The 18,340-nt window shown below is 42.3% G+C and overlaps 1 protein-coding gene across 2 annotated transcripts in view; it reads left to right on the top strand.

The window, feature by feature from the left end:
* The window catches only part of LOC306818340 (receptor tyrosine-protein kinase erbB-4-like), a 212,555-nt gene that overhangs the window by 126,601 nt on the left and 67,614 nt on the right, over positions 1–18,340 (top strand). For both annotated transcript variants that reach the window (XM_079335888.1, XM_079335889.1), the window contains one exon: positions 1,241–1,427. In XM_079335888.1, the coding sequence (XP_079192014.1) occupies positions 1,241–1,427 (187 nt within the window). The remainder of the gene's footprint in view (positions 1–1,240; positions 1,428–18,340) is intronic.

Here is an 18,340-nt window from a genome sequence, read left to right as displayed (position 1 = left end):
TCATGCTGTTGTTTGAGTGACTCCGATGAATATTGCATTGCCATGGAGATGGAGCTGTTGCAACAAGGCAAAAAGCTTTGTTTTATTCATGCACATAAGCTAAGTTTCATTATTTGGCAAATGATGCTGTTGTGATCCACTGCCAGATCCACTGAAAACGCTGTCAGCCAAAAGAAGTTGTTTCTCAGCTTTCTTGTTTTATCTGGTCGTGTCATGACAATAGTCGCCCTTCCACTCTGTAAATGTTTGCCTTGGTGTTGGTCGGGATGACCCGACAATGACAATGAAACACTTTGCTGAAGAATTAGGATTCAAATGTTACGAAATTCAAAAGCTTGTCGTGGCCCTAACCTCCATCCTGATCTTGCAGTGGAATTAATTTCCTTCATCAAGTGCATAGCAAAGGTAAAGGTAATCAGACTGATTATTTTTTGTAATTTTTAAGAAGTTCATCTGAAGCACGATTGAGGCACCTTGTTGAGATGTACCATGCTTTTAAGCAAGGCGTTTAGGACTGTTTTATTTCTGCCAGGCTTACAGCCAATAACTATCTGTCTCAATGTTTCAGTGCCTTTTATGTACAACATACAGCTGCACACATGCTGTATTCGGAATTGAAATGATTGGTTTTAACGGTGTTGCAATCCCCAGTATGATGGATTTTCAAGCCTTAAAGACCAGCTGTAATCACGAGAGACATGTAATCAGTCTGCAATTGGGCTGACATTTTAATCACACTAGACTGTATGTCCAAATTTTCATGAGCTTGACATTTCAAAATGCAAATAACATGCTCTGTGCACAGAAAAGGAGAGGAATGAATCACAGCCTTTGAGAGGGTTCCATGAGGCAGGAATGGCAGCAGAGAGGCATTTCGTACCTGAAAACTGAAGAGTGGAGGCAAATATGTAAATTGCAGAAGCCCGCCTTGCTGCATTTTTTTTCCTTTTATTTCCTTTGATTTTTTCGGGGAACATTTATGTTGGACACTTCTTTCAAAAAACAATACTTGATTTTGGCAACTAAGACAATTCAATTAGTTTAGAAAAACTCTGCTAGAAGCTATCTGCCTGTTTGAAGGAAGCTCTTTCTCATCACTGTTGCCTTGGACTGTTATTAAAGTGTTTAGTTGGATTTCTAGAAAGAATGATCTTAAGTTAAGAGCTGCTATATTATGTTATTGAACCCTGTAACAAATGAATGTGTATCAACATGCTGGTCTCTTTGTTTCCCCATGCAGTCAATCAGAGAAGTGACCGGCTACGTGTTGGTGGCTCTCAACCAATTCGACTACCTGCCTCTGGAGAATCTACGCATCATTCGAGGCACAAAGCTGTACGAGCGTCACTACTCTTTGGCGATCTTCCTTAACTACAGGCGGGACGGGTACTACGGCCTGAGGCAGCTCGGCCTACGCAACCTCACAGGTATGAATGATTGTGTGTGCGTCGAGATTTTTAATGAACTGCTGAAAAACCCACATGCCAGTTTTATCTCTTGCACTTTCATGAGGTTGATAAAGCACATTTTGCACTCATATATACAGCACCACATCACATAGATGTTACAGCAATATTTGTAAGCCATCTGAAAACCTATTTTTACCTCCCACAACTCTCATTTCCTGCACCATAAATGCTTGTGTTTGACTTGTGTTACACCCACATATAAAGCCTTTTTAATTAAGTGACAAAATTGGAGCTCAACTTTTAAAGTCATGTACCCACCACCCTGGCAAATTAATCATTTGGTTTTTTGTGTCGAGGGATCAAATGTCTGCGAAAAGTCCTGTTTTCTGTTTCATCAAATGTTTTGTTTACACACAAAAATTACTGTCTTTCATGGTTACATCTTTGGAAGCTGTTATATTGTTGTTTTTCCTTTTTTTTTAAAAAAAGGGCAAATGAAACAAATGAAAGGGGATTTCATTTGTAAAGTACAGCTCATGTCTGTGTCAAATCTTTCATAATGTCCAATCGTTGAGTCATGGCCTCAGCATCAGTTAATCTTTGCCCTTTTGGAGTTACCTAACGGTGGAGTGACCCTCCAACTCCAGTCAGAAAAATAGAGGCAAACATCTGATCCAGGCTGGAAGCTCTTCTTGTAAAGTAACTGCTTTACTAACTTCCAACTGAATCACATCTCTTTTCACTGCTCCATAGAGAGCACCATTAGCCGTACGTGTAATACATCTAATTCTCACAGATACAATGGCAGACTGCCTGCTAAAAGGTTCACTTTTTCCAGCACGTCAGGAGTCAGGTGCTGCCTTTTTTTCTTCCGTCTTGGCGGCGAAATTACCATCGCTCCGGGTGAGAAACATAGGTCGTCGCCGTGAAAGCACTTGCTGAGGGACAGCTGTCACATACAATCTGAGTGGAAGCTGTTGAGTTCAGTCTGAGACTCACTCTTTCACTTTTGCGGCATTTGTTTTTCTTGCTCTATTTGATGGCGTACTGTCTGGAATGACGGGGACGATGGTAAACAGACAGAAGATGGGATATGAGCTGAAGGCCATGAAAGAACTCCAAGAATGATGATGTTGTCCGAGGCTGTTTGAGACCGTGCCAACTCTTCGGGGAAGAGTTGAATGTTTGAACTATTGGCGTAGCAATGTGCAGCAGATTTGATTCTTTTGTTTGCATCGTAATAAGTACCTTGTTGTATCCTCCCACTTGAATATGTCGCAACCATGTAGGTCCTGTTTGTTTAGTCCCTGCTGACAAGAGCTTGAATGAAAGAATGTGATGTCTTTAAAAGTTTCTACACGGCATTATCACTGTCTTGAATATTGTTAGATTATTATTATTGTTAGATATTGTTAGACGGAACAAAGATTATATGGGACTTTGATTTGAACTATAATGATTTTGTATCCATTCACCTTGCATAATTTAATAACTCTATTTTTTAACTCCTTTGAGACAAAGCCGTAATGTAAAAAAAAGCCTTTTGAGTCTCTTCCCGGTACTCCTGTCTTGTATTTGGTCCAGATTTGGTGAGAGGTGAAGTACATGTGACTAAGTTTAGGTTTCATTGGTTGGTCTATAATCCATGGAGACATGCCATGGAGAAGGAGAAAACACAACCCCATGTAAACTCATTGCAAATTGATTGTGTTTTAGAGCTGGTTTTAGAGACAAATTCCTGGATTGCTTCAGCGCAGAAAAACTGGGAAGGCGTACTGTTCCTCCAGCAGGAATGGAGCTTAATCTTTTGGAGAATCTCACGATGTCCAAAGGGGAAAATCCTTTCCAACACACATCTCCTCCAAAGTACAGCCAAAAAAAACAAAAACAAACTCTGGAGAATCTGCCAATTCTCCTGAGAATGTTATCAAACAGAGGCATCGGAAGTACATTTTTTATTAGGCACATGACGATTAAAAACATGCTACATGTACCAGCATTAAGATAAGTTTCATGGCATCATTTTTCAGGAGAGCTTGCCAGAGCTTACAACAAGGAGCAGTACCCAACTGGGCTGAATTCCACCATGGATTCATGTGGTGTGTGTCCTACACTGCCAAGCCACCAGGACCACCCGGCTGTATTCTGTATGTAGCCAGAGGCTTCTTATCTGGCATCGATACGTCCGCTTTACACCGCTCTCCTGTGGGCACGGCCATTCATCCTACATCTATCCATGCTATTCACAGAGGACGCAATCTAATATTAGTGTGATACACTCTTGCAGTTCTGACTTTTGGCTTTTCCCAGATTGAAACACAAATACAGGAAATTACAGCAAGCATTATAAAACCCTAGGCATCCATACGGTAGAAGAGAAAACCAATACGTACTCAGAAAGGTGACAGCACGAATTCATCTTGGGCTTTTGTGCCATTGACTTTGCCGTAGAGTTTTTTGTGATTGATGCTGGGGGATCAAATGGTGATCCATATTAAACCACATGACAGATTTAGTGTAATAAGCAACGTTTTATGGAGTCTGAACAGGACAATAAAGGACTCCTGGAAGTTTTAAGGGCATGCTGACACCCTAAGCTGATAAAGCAGTAGGGCGCCTTCCTCTGGGACCAGCCTTATGTGTAAAAAGAAGTAAGTGGACCTCTGTGCCTCTCTGATGCATTATAGCTGTTTTCTGTCATGACTAGTGTGTTCCTATTAGTCCAAAACTACCAATGATAGCTTTGTTTTCTGCCAGCCAACTCCAAAGTAGGATCACAAACGACAGTCATTGGTGATCTTTTCTTTGATTTCATTAGAACCAGCTCACCCTTCCTCGAAAGGTATTCTGTTTCCTTTGAGGGGACTGTGCTGCATGATCAGTGTCCTTCATAGATGAACCCATGCTTCTGTTATCAAACCTCTTTTTCCATGCTTTATCGAATGACCAAAAGGCCAAAATCCCGCCATCATAAAGTACATTTTGTGTAAAGGCTGGATGTTTTTTCTTCACTTGAAGGAATGGTTGCATAAACAAGATCTATGAGTATCTTCAAAAAGAGTCTTTCTGGTTACAATAAGGTAGCACTTGCATTATTTATGCCCACAATGCATAATCTACATCTTCAAACTCTTTCTTATTTCAAGAAACTTTTTCAGACAGTGTTGATCCTCAGAGGCAGAATTTACCCCAACTTCACCGCTGTGAGTCCAGCTGCCCCCTGCCTGTCTGGCTGACACTCCACACACTTCCGCTTTTAGCACGTATTCAGGCTGGGTGCCTCACATTGCAAGCCTTTAGTCCATACCATCTGATCTCAGTGTGCCCCTATGCTGCAATTAAGCCCGATCCAACCATGCATATGGAACAGTGCTGTTCCTCTTGATTCCCTCCACTCCTCTGCTTGGCACAAAAAGGAACTTACAGAGAATTGTTTCAATTTAATAAGCTCACAATTAAGCTAGAAGGAGGATTCTGCCTTCCTAACAATGAAGCTACCCAAGCACATTTGCTTGAATTCCTGTATGATGAAATGTACTTATTTGTAATTCATTCTGTAGCCTAGCATCGTCTCCTGAGGGGATGTACGTAGGCATGTGCGCTGCACGCGAGTGCGAATATCTCCAGCATTTCCCACTGCAGACAATACATTAAACAACAGCTTCACTGCAACTCTATCCCTTTGTGGATAGAGTTGGGAGCCAACAAAAAGCCTGGAATTCAATTTAGCCGTGAAATCTGCATGCATGCAGCTGTCTTTATAGTAACAAGGTTATAATAATCTATGTTCAAGAAACCCCCCCTCTGATAACAACATGTTCAGCCTCACCCTGCAATGCCCCCGCAGCTCTTGTAAGCCTTAATAACCCCAAACACATATACACAACACATGCGTCGACAGCCACATGAGTGTGCGTACACATGACGTGCCTCACTAGACTGTGCAGTGCTAATTACCCCATGCTGCGCCGCAGTGATGATATTGCTCACCATGTGCCTCTCAAAACTGATGAGCTGATGTATGAAATGGCTTATATATCCTTTCTTTGCTCAAGTTTTGCTTTGTTAGGGAGCTTTATCTGACGTTGTTATTTCTACCCTGTGAAATTCCTCATTTGGGTTGGTGCCAAATGGCTCAATGTGCCCCAAAGAGAGCTCTGACTCCAACTTCCCATCTGGCAACGGTGCCCCGCTAATGCTCGTGTGCAGAAAGTTAAGCATCCCCCTGTTTTTTTCATCTATGATTTTTTCACCTTTATCACCTACTATGCTTACTTGAGGCTCTCTGGGGGCGGTCATGACACTACCCAGCCTGGCAACGACCCAATCTTCCCCTAATTTAGAGCTAGTAATTCACCATGGCTGTCTTGCTAATTGCGAGGTTTTTTCATCAGAATTTTTGAATGCATTTAGGCCAAATTACCAACAGCAGTTGCTGCTAGTGCAGCTGCTGAGAGGGATTGATTAATAGACTTCATTATAATTAACCCCATGTGCATCTTCATTTTTAGAGCATGACTATTGTTTTAGCATTCTAAGCACTTTCTCATTTCCATAGTCACTCCTTGCTGGATCAGGATTTCTCATTGTGAGGAAAGAGAATCGCAGTGATCACAGGAGGGAATCTAAAGATATGTAACCTGATCACACTGCTATCAGCGACAGAGTCAATATGTATAGAAAGGCATGGTTTTAAAATGGTTCTGTTCTGCTACACCAATAGTCTTAAGCAAATATTGAATTTTATTAGAAACAAGGAATGTAAAAAAAAGTCTCTTTGGAAGTGAGATCTTCTCCCTACCGAGAGTTAACCAACTTTACTTCTTAAGTGTTCAATTCAAAAGTGTCATAAAGGCTGAATTCGATCCATACAGTAAATCCCTTCAGTGGGGAGTATAAAGATCCAGCACATCAAAGATATTATACCCTCTGCTTATTTGATAAAAGAGCCGCACACCTGAGAAGAGAATCCTGCAGCACCACATGAAGACACCTGACTAATGTTGCCTTTTTATGCATCCACGTGTGCTTCCATTCCCAACTTGCATTGAACTCTTCCATTTGACTGGTGTGTGTGTGTGTGTGTGAGAAAAGAGCAAATCCTCGCTGGTGAAACAGAAGAGGGAGGTAAAGGAAACCACAGTGATTGTGATGGGAATGTCTATAGATGTAAAAACTGTCTTCCAAGGCCACTTTATTTCACATAAGGCGTTTGGTGTGATCTCCAAAAAGCGGTGTAATTACAGCAAGATCAAATAGAAGCAAAAGCGGCTAATGCTAATACCCAGTCCGACTCTGGACTGTTATGAAGAAGAGGGAGAGTAGAGGGATGGGGCCCATTAATAATGAATGCAGTGTCATCATTAAGGCGGCAAATGATTAAAACATATCTCCCAGCTTCAAACGCTGCTTTGCTAGTCCAGAAAATGCTGCAGTTGTGGATGTGCAAAGCGAGAGAGCCCTTCAGTCTGCTTGTGAAATAAAGTTTTGCTTTTTTTCTTTCATCTGTACCCCGTTTTGTTTTTTTTTGTTTTTTTTTATGTTGAAATACCACAGCAGCCGCATTCCTTTTTGGAAATAAAAACACACTCCAGATTTATGAAATCTGCTCATCTGCACAGACGTTTCTATGACGCAATTTCATGTCAAATCGTCTGTTTTACAACAAAATCTATATACAGATACTAAAACAGTGAAAAATATAATATCGCATGTCAATGGGAGTTCAGACAGCCAAGTTATTGGGCAAATGGAGGACACAAAAAAGGCTGTTTCAGTGATTTAAAAGGCTACATGCAAACACATAATGGGACAGTATACAGTCCCATTATTATACTAGTATACTGTCATTTTCCCTTTCTTTTTCATACTAGAAGTCAGTGTAATCTCATGTCTGCTCAGTTTTACCTGTCAGCTGTAAGGTAGATTTTTCTGTTTTTAAACCCTCTGACAACAAGACCCACGGGGCTCAGGGTTTTCTGTCTATTAGTGGTTGTGGCACGTCTGGAAAGAGGGCAAAATGATCTCTAATGGAATGGTAATAGTCCCCCAGGGTGGTGAGACTCCTGCCCTGTGCTCCATTCTTTGATGTAAGGGCTCACATCCAATGGCTGACAGTCTGTGTTCTGCAGGTTCGTGACGGCTGACCCCGGCTAACGAAGCTGCACCGAACAGTGGCGCTTGTGCAGAAAAAACAGCCTCCGCTTCTCTGTACTACATTGTCCCAAACTTCTTTAAACAACTCCCCAGTCCTGTTTCTAATGTCTAACCATGATTACAGAGATGGAAAGGGTGAAACCTGAAACATTCACAGTAGTCATTATAAAGTCAACAACTTAGACCCATGTTCCAGTAGAAATCTATAATTACCGTCAAATTACAAATTAATATGTGAATGTCTAAAAAAGTGAACAACTATAAAACTCTAGAATTGAAAATGGCAACAAACATAAGCTCAAACTCCTGCACTCTGTTTGGAGGAAAATTGGGTTCTGGTTGAGCAAAATGATTACATTTCCTTTCTACAGTTCCTAGAAACCCTGCATAATATATCCACACTAAATAGCCGTGACATCATCAGACTTGCTCATTAGAGCACAGTTAATTTTTCGGCGGGAGAGATAAGCGCCGCTTCCATTCGTCAAATGCAACTTGTTTTTAATTTTCTCAACAATGCTCTTCTCCTCTTTAAAGGGACATATTACATTGATGTTGAGTCAATATTCCTGTTCTTCCTGAGTCATGGGGCTCACCCCCCCTGACACTAGAATTTTTTTGAATGCTTTGAGGTCTTAGCTCCCAGGCAACTTACTTTGACATTGGTGCTATTTGAAGACATTGTTCTGATGTCTTGCTTAGTATCCCTCTGTCTGTTTTATCTGCCACTCCCGACTGCTAAACCATTTGAGTGTCAGAGCAGCCCAAAAGAACATCACCAATGAATACTGTTGTCCTGAGCATCAGAAGTCTAAAGGTTGAGTCAGGAAGTGGCACAGGACCGCTTCACTCTAAATACACTGTAGAACCAGATGGAGGCAATTTGCTAGTCACAGTTGATTTGCTTGGGTGTGTGTCTGTGTCCATGTGGCTTAAATTACCCGACTGGAGAGATGAGTGCTCGAGCTCTGTGCCAGAAAATGACAAATTGCCCATTTAGCCCATTGTAAGTGTCAATTTTAATGCAGAGGTTTAGCTCTGCTTCTGGCTCTTTTTAAGTATTTTGCTCTGTGAAAATGTGTAATAAGGCCCATTTTAAATTACAAAATAACTTGTTCAACGAGCTCTATGCATGTGTGTGCTTGGCAGTACAGGTGTTCAAGTGCGCGCACACACACACACACACACACACACACACACACACACACACACACACACACACACACACATTTAAGCTGTGATTTCTTGATCCAAGAGTGGACTTTTGATAAAAGACTACATTTCAAGTTATGATCGAAGCAGCTCAGCAGTTTTACTGTCTTGATGCCTCCCCAATGGTCCATTCATAGTACCCTCTAAATTTGTGTGTGGTTTTGGGCAATTGTAACAAAACACTATTTCCAGCACAACAGCAGAGCAGCCAGTGGACTGCCTGTCAGGGTAACTCCACTGTAAAACAACCCATCACTTGTGTTCTACAAAAACAACATGGGGCAGCAGTTCTGTGCTTGTTTGTTTCCCGGAGACTGAACCTTGCAATTTATTTGATGAGTGAGTTCTTTGACCTCTGGGTCACTGAGACCTATTAAAAACTCAGTATTAAAACTCCAAAAACTCCTGACTGGTAGAAAGTACTTGTTTTTTTTTTTAGCTTGTTGTGTTAATCGACTGAAAGGAAGTGGAAGCGTGTCAGACTTCATATTTTATATTTGCAATGGAGTTCATCATCGTCAGGGAGTTCCTCCCTGCTTTTTTGTGATTGGCTGGATCTATTTGCTGTCGTTGACGAGTAAGGCCAATGGGTTGAACCCGTTCTTTGAGTACACTTCTGTTTGTGTCTCATTTGAAACCAAATGTGAACTATAACTTCAGATTTAAAAAAGCCCTGAAATAGTAGGAACTAGCCAGTATGCATATTTCAATGTAACTTCTGAACAAACTCCTAAAACTTAGTCATTACTACATTCTCTGCCTGTCCCTCCCGACCAGCAGATACTTCCACTTTAGTGTTACTCATTGGCGTCCACTGCTGCCGTTTGTTAGCTTGATTAGCATTCAGCAGCGCTCTCATCTCTTTGGCTGGCTCTTTTGTTTGCCTGCGCTGATTGGAGGGCCTCTGGTTAATTTAGATGCAGGGAAGCGGTGACAGAAGAGGGGGCTTATTAGGGCTGTGAGCCCATACCGCCTTAAGTGCAGAGTCTCCAGTTCCATTTTCATTCGCTTCCATTATTGAATTTGCCGGCTTCTCATTCGCCCTGATTGCATTTTGTGTCACCTCTAAAAAGAAAAAGAAATTCTGCCGCCCCCCCCATGAGGTACTGTACCATTCCAATGGGAAACTTAAACTAGGATTGAGTGATGACACAGACAGTCACCTTTATAAAGTTTTTCTTCTAAAAGCCTCTCGAAATTATGTCTTTAATGGGTAAGAATAATAATTTACGACAGTACAGTTTTGGTTTTAAGAGGCTTTAAGAATAGGTTTCTGACTTTTACTAAATACGTTTGCGATGTAACCTGTAAGTCTGTGGCTGAATGATGGAACTTTACCAAAGAAGAAAGTGCATCTTTGCGATACAGACTAGAAAAGTGACAGACGGGCAGAGCAAAAGTAGGTGGAGGAGCAGGAAAAGAAGAGTAGTGATGCCAGGGATTCATTTAGCATCAATTGAAGCTATAGAAGTGGAAAAAAAGTCGTGCCATCTCCGCCTCCACCTCCTCCAGCACCTCTGCAGCTTCCATAATCTCCTAATGTGAAGCGTTTTTCATAAGGATTCATCGCAAAACAATATCATTCGAGACTGCGAAATTTAATCAGGGGCTTTAAAACACAATTATGGTTATCAGAGAGGACGCGGCGGCAGCAGCTCTGGATCGTGGGAAGGGGGAAGGGTAGGTAGAAAGGGATGGGGGGGTAAATGGAGGGGACCTCCCCCGCACTGTCTGCGCCCTAGCGCTCCTCTCACATTTGTCACCGAACACAATATCTCTTTGGCTGGCAGAGCATATAATGGAGAAGTAGGGGGGGAAACGAGACTCTGGAGGCCCACCTCCGCCTCGCCGTGAAGATCAGATAAGTTCTCCTCCAGTCAGAGGCCCCCCTGAGCCACTGTGAATTTGCTCGTTTGGATTTTATCATTTATAAAACACAGTGCACACGCCTTTGACAGCTTTTTAGACGCGTGAATAATGCAGCTCTTTATAAAAACGTCCAACCGAAGGAGGAAGATGTTCCCGCTTCAGGAAAGGAAAACCTGTTCACTCACCAAACCGACCAAACCTCTTCATATTTTTTTGCTGATTCTTTTCTTTCCATACCTCGAGGCAAAGTCGTCTCCATTATCACACCATTTATCTACTGCCGTTTTGTTTGCAGTCTGGAGACTTTAAGAGTTATTTATGGGATTGGAACAGTCGTTTTCACTTAAGCAGCTACTTTCTCAACAGCCTCTGTTATTTCTTTTCCCTTTTTTTCGCCCCTCTTTAGAGTAAACATGCTCGGAGGCACTGTACCATTGGAGTGTTTCACAATTACACGCCGAGTAAGCCTCTGTGGGACCATCATCTTGGTTGTTTTTAGTCATGTGTATACCTCAAATCCACAGGTTTTTCATCTGTGCAGGCTGGGGAGAGAAATCCACAACTTCATTTTAATTACAAGTCGGTTGATTCTAGTCAGATAAACACACTCTGACCATCACACACTTACAGGCATCTTATAGTATAGTAATTAGCTCCTCATTCATGCGAACGTTGTCTCATTGCTTTGAATGCCCCCAAATTGCGAACTCGCACTTGTCTTCCATCTTTTCTTTTTAAATGAGTCTCTTTGTTCTCTTTCTGCCAGAGTGCACTTCATTCAAGACAGCATATTGTGGGCATTGCAGCCATAAGATGAAAGAGACTTTTACACTTGTGTGGGGAACTCAACGCTCCATTGTTCAACTGGTTTGACTGATCCCATTGCAGTGCTCTCCAGTTGCTTCATATGTGTGTCTGAAGTTCAAAGTGCTCTGTAAAAAAAAAAACACAACACAACTCAGAGGCTTGTAGGCTTAGGGCAAGGCATGTTGAAGGACTGCTTTTTTGTTCTTTTTCCTCTAAGTTTGAATCCATAATTTCTTTGCTTGCTGTGTCTCAGGACAAAAACTACTTACAGTCATTTTCCTCAACGCAACATTATTTGAGGGGTATTGAAAATGTTGCCCAGGATGGCAAAACACTGGCGCATTTTTTCCAACTTTGCTTCACCGGCTCTCGTGTGAGTCGTTATTTTCCAGTCTCGAAGATTAGTCGCGCTCCCAGTCGGTGTATCGTTTGACGTTGTTCCCCGAAGAGGTTGCGCTCCAAGAAAATGAAGGCGATTTGTTTCACTCCCCACTTCGGCACCTTCTGTCACGCCAGCTGTCTGCACTGTCACAGGCCACTTCTGAGCTCCAGGAGCTGATGAATGTAAATGACAGCACAGCTCATACTTAAACACATACCATAAATATTCTAATAACGACAGACTTCAAATGATGATGTGGTCTCCTGGGTCGTCTAAACCGGCTGCATTAAAAAAAAAAAAAAAGTTTGTTCAGATTAAATTAATGGCTAATGTTGAAGCTGGTTAGCTAAAGCTGGTTAACATAAACATATTGTTTATCCCATTAGGTAAAATCTGCTGATATGTTGTGTCTCCAGAGCTCTACATATCCTAAAATCAGTAATGTTTTAGGGACTTTTTGACAGCCCTACTTTCATGTCGTGTTAAGAGCAATTTTGGTCCAACGAAGATGCAATTCAGACATTTTGACTCTGCTCTCATCAAAATAAAAAAAAAAATAATAAAAACAATTTCATTTTCACAAGACGGGGTTAGCATTAGCATTTGTACTTTCCAAAACAATAATGTTGTCACCTTCAAAAAAACGTTTGTCATCTGTAGATGTTGTTGGTGGCCTCTTTGGGCCCCCTTCGTGACTGGGGCCCAGGTAGCTTATTGGTGGCCCTGTAAAGGCTTGAAAAGAAACATTTGAAAAGCATTTTTTTGTTTAAGGCTGAAACTGGAAGTTTGGGCTTTTTTATTACACTCAACAAAAATATAAACGCAACACTTTTGTTTTTGCTCCCATTTGTCATGAGATGGACTCAAAGATCTAAAATTCATTCCAGATACACAATATTACCATTTCTCTCAAACATTGTTCATAAATCTGTCTAAATGTGTGATAGTGAGCACTTTTGCTTTGCTGAGACAATCCATCCCACCTCACAGGTGTGCCACATCAAGATGCTCATCAGACACCATGATTAGTGCATAGGTGTACCTTAGACTGTCCACAATAAAAGGCCACCCTGAAATGTGCAGTTTTTGCTTTATTGAGGGTCTGGGGACTCAGAACCAGTCAGTATCTGGTGTGACCACCATTTGCCTCATGCAGTGCAACACATCTTCTTCGCATAGAGTTTATCAGATTGTCAATTGTGGCCTGTGGAATGTTGGTCCACTCCTCTTCAATGGCTGTGCGAAGTTGCTGGATATTAGTGGGAACTGGTACGCGCTGTCGTATACGCCGGTCAAGCACATCCCAAACATGCTCAATGGGTGACATGTCCGGTGAGTATGCTGGCCATGCAAGAACTGGGACATTTTCAGCTTCCAAGAATTGTGTACAGATCCTTGCAACATGGGGCCGTGCATTATCTTGCTGAAACATGAGGTGATGTTCATGGATGTATGGCACAACAATGGGCCTCAGGATCTCATCACGGTATCTCTGTGCATTCAAAATGCCATCAATAAAATGCACCTGTGTTCTTCGTCCATAACAGATGCCTGCCCATACCATAACCCCACCACCACCATGGGCCACTCGATCCACAACATTGACATCAGCAAAGCGCTCACCCACACGACGCCACACACGCTGTCTGCCATCTGCCCTGAACAATGTAAACCGAGATTCATCCGTGAAGAGAACACCTCTCCAACGTGCCAGACGCCATCGAATGTGAGCATTTGCCCACTCAAGTCTGTTACGGCGACGATCTGGAGTCAGGTTAAGACCCCGATGAGGACGACGAGCATGCAGTTGAGCTTCCCTGAGACGGTTTCTGACAGTTTGTGCAGAAATTCTTTGGTTATGCAAACCAATTGTTTCAGCAGCTGTCTGAGTAGCTGGTCTCAGACGATCTTGGAGGTGAACCTGCTGGATGTGGAGGTCCTGGGCTGGTGTGGTTACACGTGGTCTGCGGTTGTGAGGCCGGTTGGATGTACTGCCATATTCTCTGAAACGCCTTTGGAGACGGCTTATGGTGGAGAAATGAACATTCAATGCCCGAGCAACAGATCTGGTTGACATTCCTGCTGTCAGCATGCCAATTGCACGCTCCCTCAATGCTTGCGCCATCTGTGGCATTTTGCTGTGAGACAAAACTGCACATTTCAGGGTGGCCTTTTATTGTGGACAGTCTAAGGTACACCTATGCACTAATCATGGTGTCTGATGAGCATCTTGATGTGGCACACCTGTGAGGTGGGATGGATTGTCTCAGCAAAGCAAAAGTGCTCACTATCACACATTTAGACAGATTTATGAACAATGTTTGAGAGAAATGGTAATATTGTGTATCTGGAATGAATTTTAGATCTTTGAGTCCATCTCATGACAAATGGGAGCAAAAACAAAAGTGTTGCGTTTATATTTTTGTTGAGTATATATACCAACCTATGGATTACAAAGAATGATTTTAACAACAGTTAATAGTTACTACCATAACATTTAAGTTTGAAGTTAGCCTCCAATAGAGGATTGCTGTAGAAACCTTTCTGCAGTTTAGATAAAGAAGCACATGTTTATATGAAATAACTTCTCATTAAAAACACCATCTTTGATCTGGCTGGTTCATATATGAAAAAAGGTGCAATCTTCCTCTTTTTTTAATTTAAAACAAATTCAAATAGCTTCCCTTGGGGCTCTCGGTGTTGCTCTCTGAAGCTCTGAGTGATTAATTGGCATTTAAGAGGGTAAAGCCTCGGCTTAGCTCTCCAGCTCTGCCTACAAATGCACGGCTTTGACGACTTGATGCAACAGAGCTCCGAGATGCTTTTTGCTGTCGGACAGGAGGTGTTTATCATAGGGATTTTCTATGTCTATGCACGTCCGCTTGAGAATTTTAGAGGTACTCTGCTAAAAAAGGGAGAAAAAGGGTCACCCGGCTGTGGAAAGAAAGAGTGATCATCTCGATTTCTCTGTTCCCCGTGCTCAGCAAGCCAGCCCATCACTGGTGTGAGGAAGTGCAGGGAGGGGATGGGTGGGTCTGAGGGGTGGAGGGCGATAAAGATGGAGAGATGATACTCATAAAAAAGAGCAGAGTGGACGGCTCAGGCTCACCCCACTTGAGTTGTGCGCTCTGTGACACGCCCGGCCCCGAGACAAGACAATAACGGAAAACTCATGGACTCATCAGTCGAGGACAGATCACCATTACAGCCTTATTCATCAGCATAATTAGGCCGGGGAAGAGATGCGGGACAAGTGGCTAGCAGCGCTGATGAAAGCTCATCAGTAGGCTCCCTGTAGAGCTATGACCGCTGATTGGTGCCGGGGCCATCATTGCCTGGAAACTACTTCAAAATAGGGCCTCCTCGCTCTGCTGAACGACAGTAAAATGAACTTAATTGGCTCGCGAAGGCAGCCTGGTGCAGGGATCATTTTTACTTCCTTAACAATCTGTGCACTGATTGGCCTATTCTCTGTTTTGAGAGTGTGTGATGGCAACGCAAATAAATTACCCCAAGAAACCTTGGGCCACATTACCTCTCTGAATTTCAATTTTGCTCTTACCTTGAGATTGTCCTGCTGTATTCTTATCCTTTTATCTCTTTTAGAGGTGTACACAATCACTCAGAGGTTTATTGTCAGGCCACTCTGACTCCGTCTTTGCACCCTTTGATGCTTTTTTTTGTCAATGATTCAACAAATTACAGTGAGTCTTAGTCGTGCTGTTTGTTCATAGCAGAAAAGTGACTTCCAAGAGCCTCACATAGAAATCAAATGTTCTACAATTGGTGTGAAAAGGTTACTTCTTTATCCTGTTCCGCAACATTATCACATTTCCTGAACTGTAAAGTCATTAAGTTCTGGGTATTTTCGCCCTTTAATTAATTAATTCATCATATTTTCTGGCGTTACACAAGCTTTTTTTTTTTATTGAGCTGTTTACTTCTTCTATTCTACAACGTCATAATTGTTAACTATTAGAATGAGTGGAATTGTTTTGGAGTCAAGTTGTCATTTTGATCAGACTGACCTCTTGACTGACAGTCACTGGAGGTCACTTGAGGCTATTGTTTGGTCTTCAGTTGCAACTCAAAAAGCTTTCACAAAACCATTCCAGTAGATCCAGATTATGGAGTAGCGCCCGTAACATTCTGTGTTGTAGATTTAGAACAAAGGTTTGGGAATTATTGCTTTTTTTCCGTAATTATTTTGTTCACCTTAGCGATGACCTTTTCTCTCTATTTCAGTTCCCTCCCTCTTTTATACTGCCTTCTTTATCCCCCCCCCCCCTTCCTCTGATGCAGGACAATAGCTTTTATGACTACATCGTAATTCACAGCAGTGTGGATGGTGAGGAGATCGGGTGGAGGGGGTGGGTGCTCTGCTGTACATCTCCTATCCTGATGGGAAGATCGAAGAACAGGGAGAGGGGGTGGGTGGTGGCACAAGGCTGTCGCACAAAATAAATGACCACACCGATACCTGCTTGTCATCGCGCTGGGAGAGTTAGTGCCCTATGCCTGGACGGACAGCAGAGATGGCGATTTGTCTTGTAGCGAGCAGGGGGGCTTCAAGACGCAGGCTCTTAAAAGAGCATTTGGCACAGTGGTGGGCAGGTTGATGAGAAAGATGGCTCTCCATAAAATTACAAAATGAGAACCCCTTAAGAGACTCTTATGTGGGAAACATTGCTCCTAAATGGTAGAAAGGAATCCTTCTTACATGGATTTTGTGTTCGTGAAAATATTATATGGCTAAATCTTAAGTAAGTTACCTGTGAGGATTGCTCCTTTCCAGTGTTTAAAAATACATTGTCAGTTTCATTTTTAGTTTCTAACAGCCGCATGTTTTAAACCAAAGTCAAATTCTTTTACAATAGTTCAAACAAACAAATCTCTTCTTATTTTCTTGCAAAGCGAAGCTGCAATACAATTCTACTTCTTTTCAGGGACCTCAGAGTTCCTGAAAGCCGGTTTTTCCAACCGTTGCTGCATTCTTCCTGTCAAATGTGGTGGGAGTTAATTGCTGGGAAAGGGAAAGCACCTATCCATCATCAAATGTTTAGCCATGTTGAAAAGACGTCTATCTCAAATCAGCAAGCTTTGCCCAGACTCCGTTGACTGAAATGAAAATTGCTGGTCCTTGTGGGAGTGTGGGTGTTAAAATCTTGTGGCGTTGACTCCTTATTTGTTCCCAGCTGACCTTTTCTTGTTTCTCAGTGTATACACTGTGTGCAGAATCGTACTTAAGTTGTTTATTTGTCCAGAGAAAAAAAAGGTGTTATTGGAGTCTGAAAGAAGACATATTATTCCCCTTTTCCACCTTTTCAAACAGTCTCCTGTGCTCTAAATGAAACATCTGTCCTGTGCTTTGGTCCAACTATAACATGAATCAAGCAGCAGAGGAAGTTTGTGACCCTGTAGAAACCAACTCTCTCAGAACGCTCCATTTTGGTGTGTGTTTCTTTAAGCGCAATGACCCCCCCCCATGTGTGGTAAGACTTAAGCAGACCACTTACAAAGGACTGGATAGACAGAACATTTTTCATAGTATGTTCCCTTTAAGTATTTAAAAATGACACAAAAGGATGCCGTCAGTATGTTCACCAAAATATTTGAATAAAGCACAGCCTATCTCTCCCCCCCACCGTTCATAAATGTAGAGCAACCCCTGATAAATCGTCCATTGTGACGGGAACATGATTACATGAAGCTGCGGCTGTAGGCCATTCAGCGGGCAGACAGAGCACCATGTCACCTCTAAGAGGGCTTTGAATAAATGTCCCCGTCTCCACCAAGGCCCACTTCCTTAATCAGGGTGTCGGATGGTAATGATTAGCTTCCTGCGTGTGCTGCTGGGCCACTGAACCATCCCCATAACTCATACACTGTTAATAATCAGCCTGGGGAGATAATACCCTTCTTTACCTTTAGCTAATCCAGCTCTGATCCCAACCACATTGTTACTCTTTTTTGTATTAAATTTAATTTATTATGACAAGTACTTTCATGGAATCCGTCTGTACTTCTTATTCAAGGAGATGGGAATGCAGGATGATTGTATCTAAATCCTTCAACTAGGTTAAATCATACAGTCACTTGGTATCCCAGAGAGAGAGAGAGAAAGAGAGAGAGAGAGAGAGAGTGAGAGGCAACAACGAGGGGCTGTTGTTTCTCTTCTGCCATGGGTCACAGTTCGGGAGAGGAGGGAGGATTACTGCGGCATCATTTCATTCTGTGTTCATATCCAAAACCCGGATTAGTAACAGGGAGAGGGATTAGAATTTATTATCATACTCCACGCGCGGGCATCTGTTAAGGGCACTGGTCCTTGAAAAGAAACATATTTTGGCTATTAAGCTAATGCCGCATGAGAGGCCTGCCTTTGTCTTTGATTGGCTGCTTTCGTTGTGAGGTGTCAGTCTTAGCCCTTAAAGATTATATTGAAACCTAAACAAATTGAACACACTCCAAACCTTTTTTTTTTTCTTCTACAAATAGAAACCAA

This window comes from Symphodus melops (assembly GCF_947650265.1).
Source record: "Symphodus melops genome assembly, chromosome: 23".
NCBI lineage: Eukaryota > Metazoa > Chordata > Actinopteri > Labriformes > Labridae > Symphodus > Symphodus melops.
This window is presented reverse-complemented; position numbering and strand designations above follow the sequence as displayed.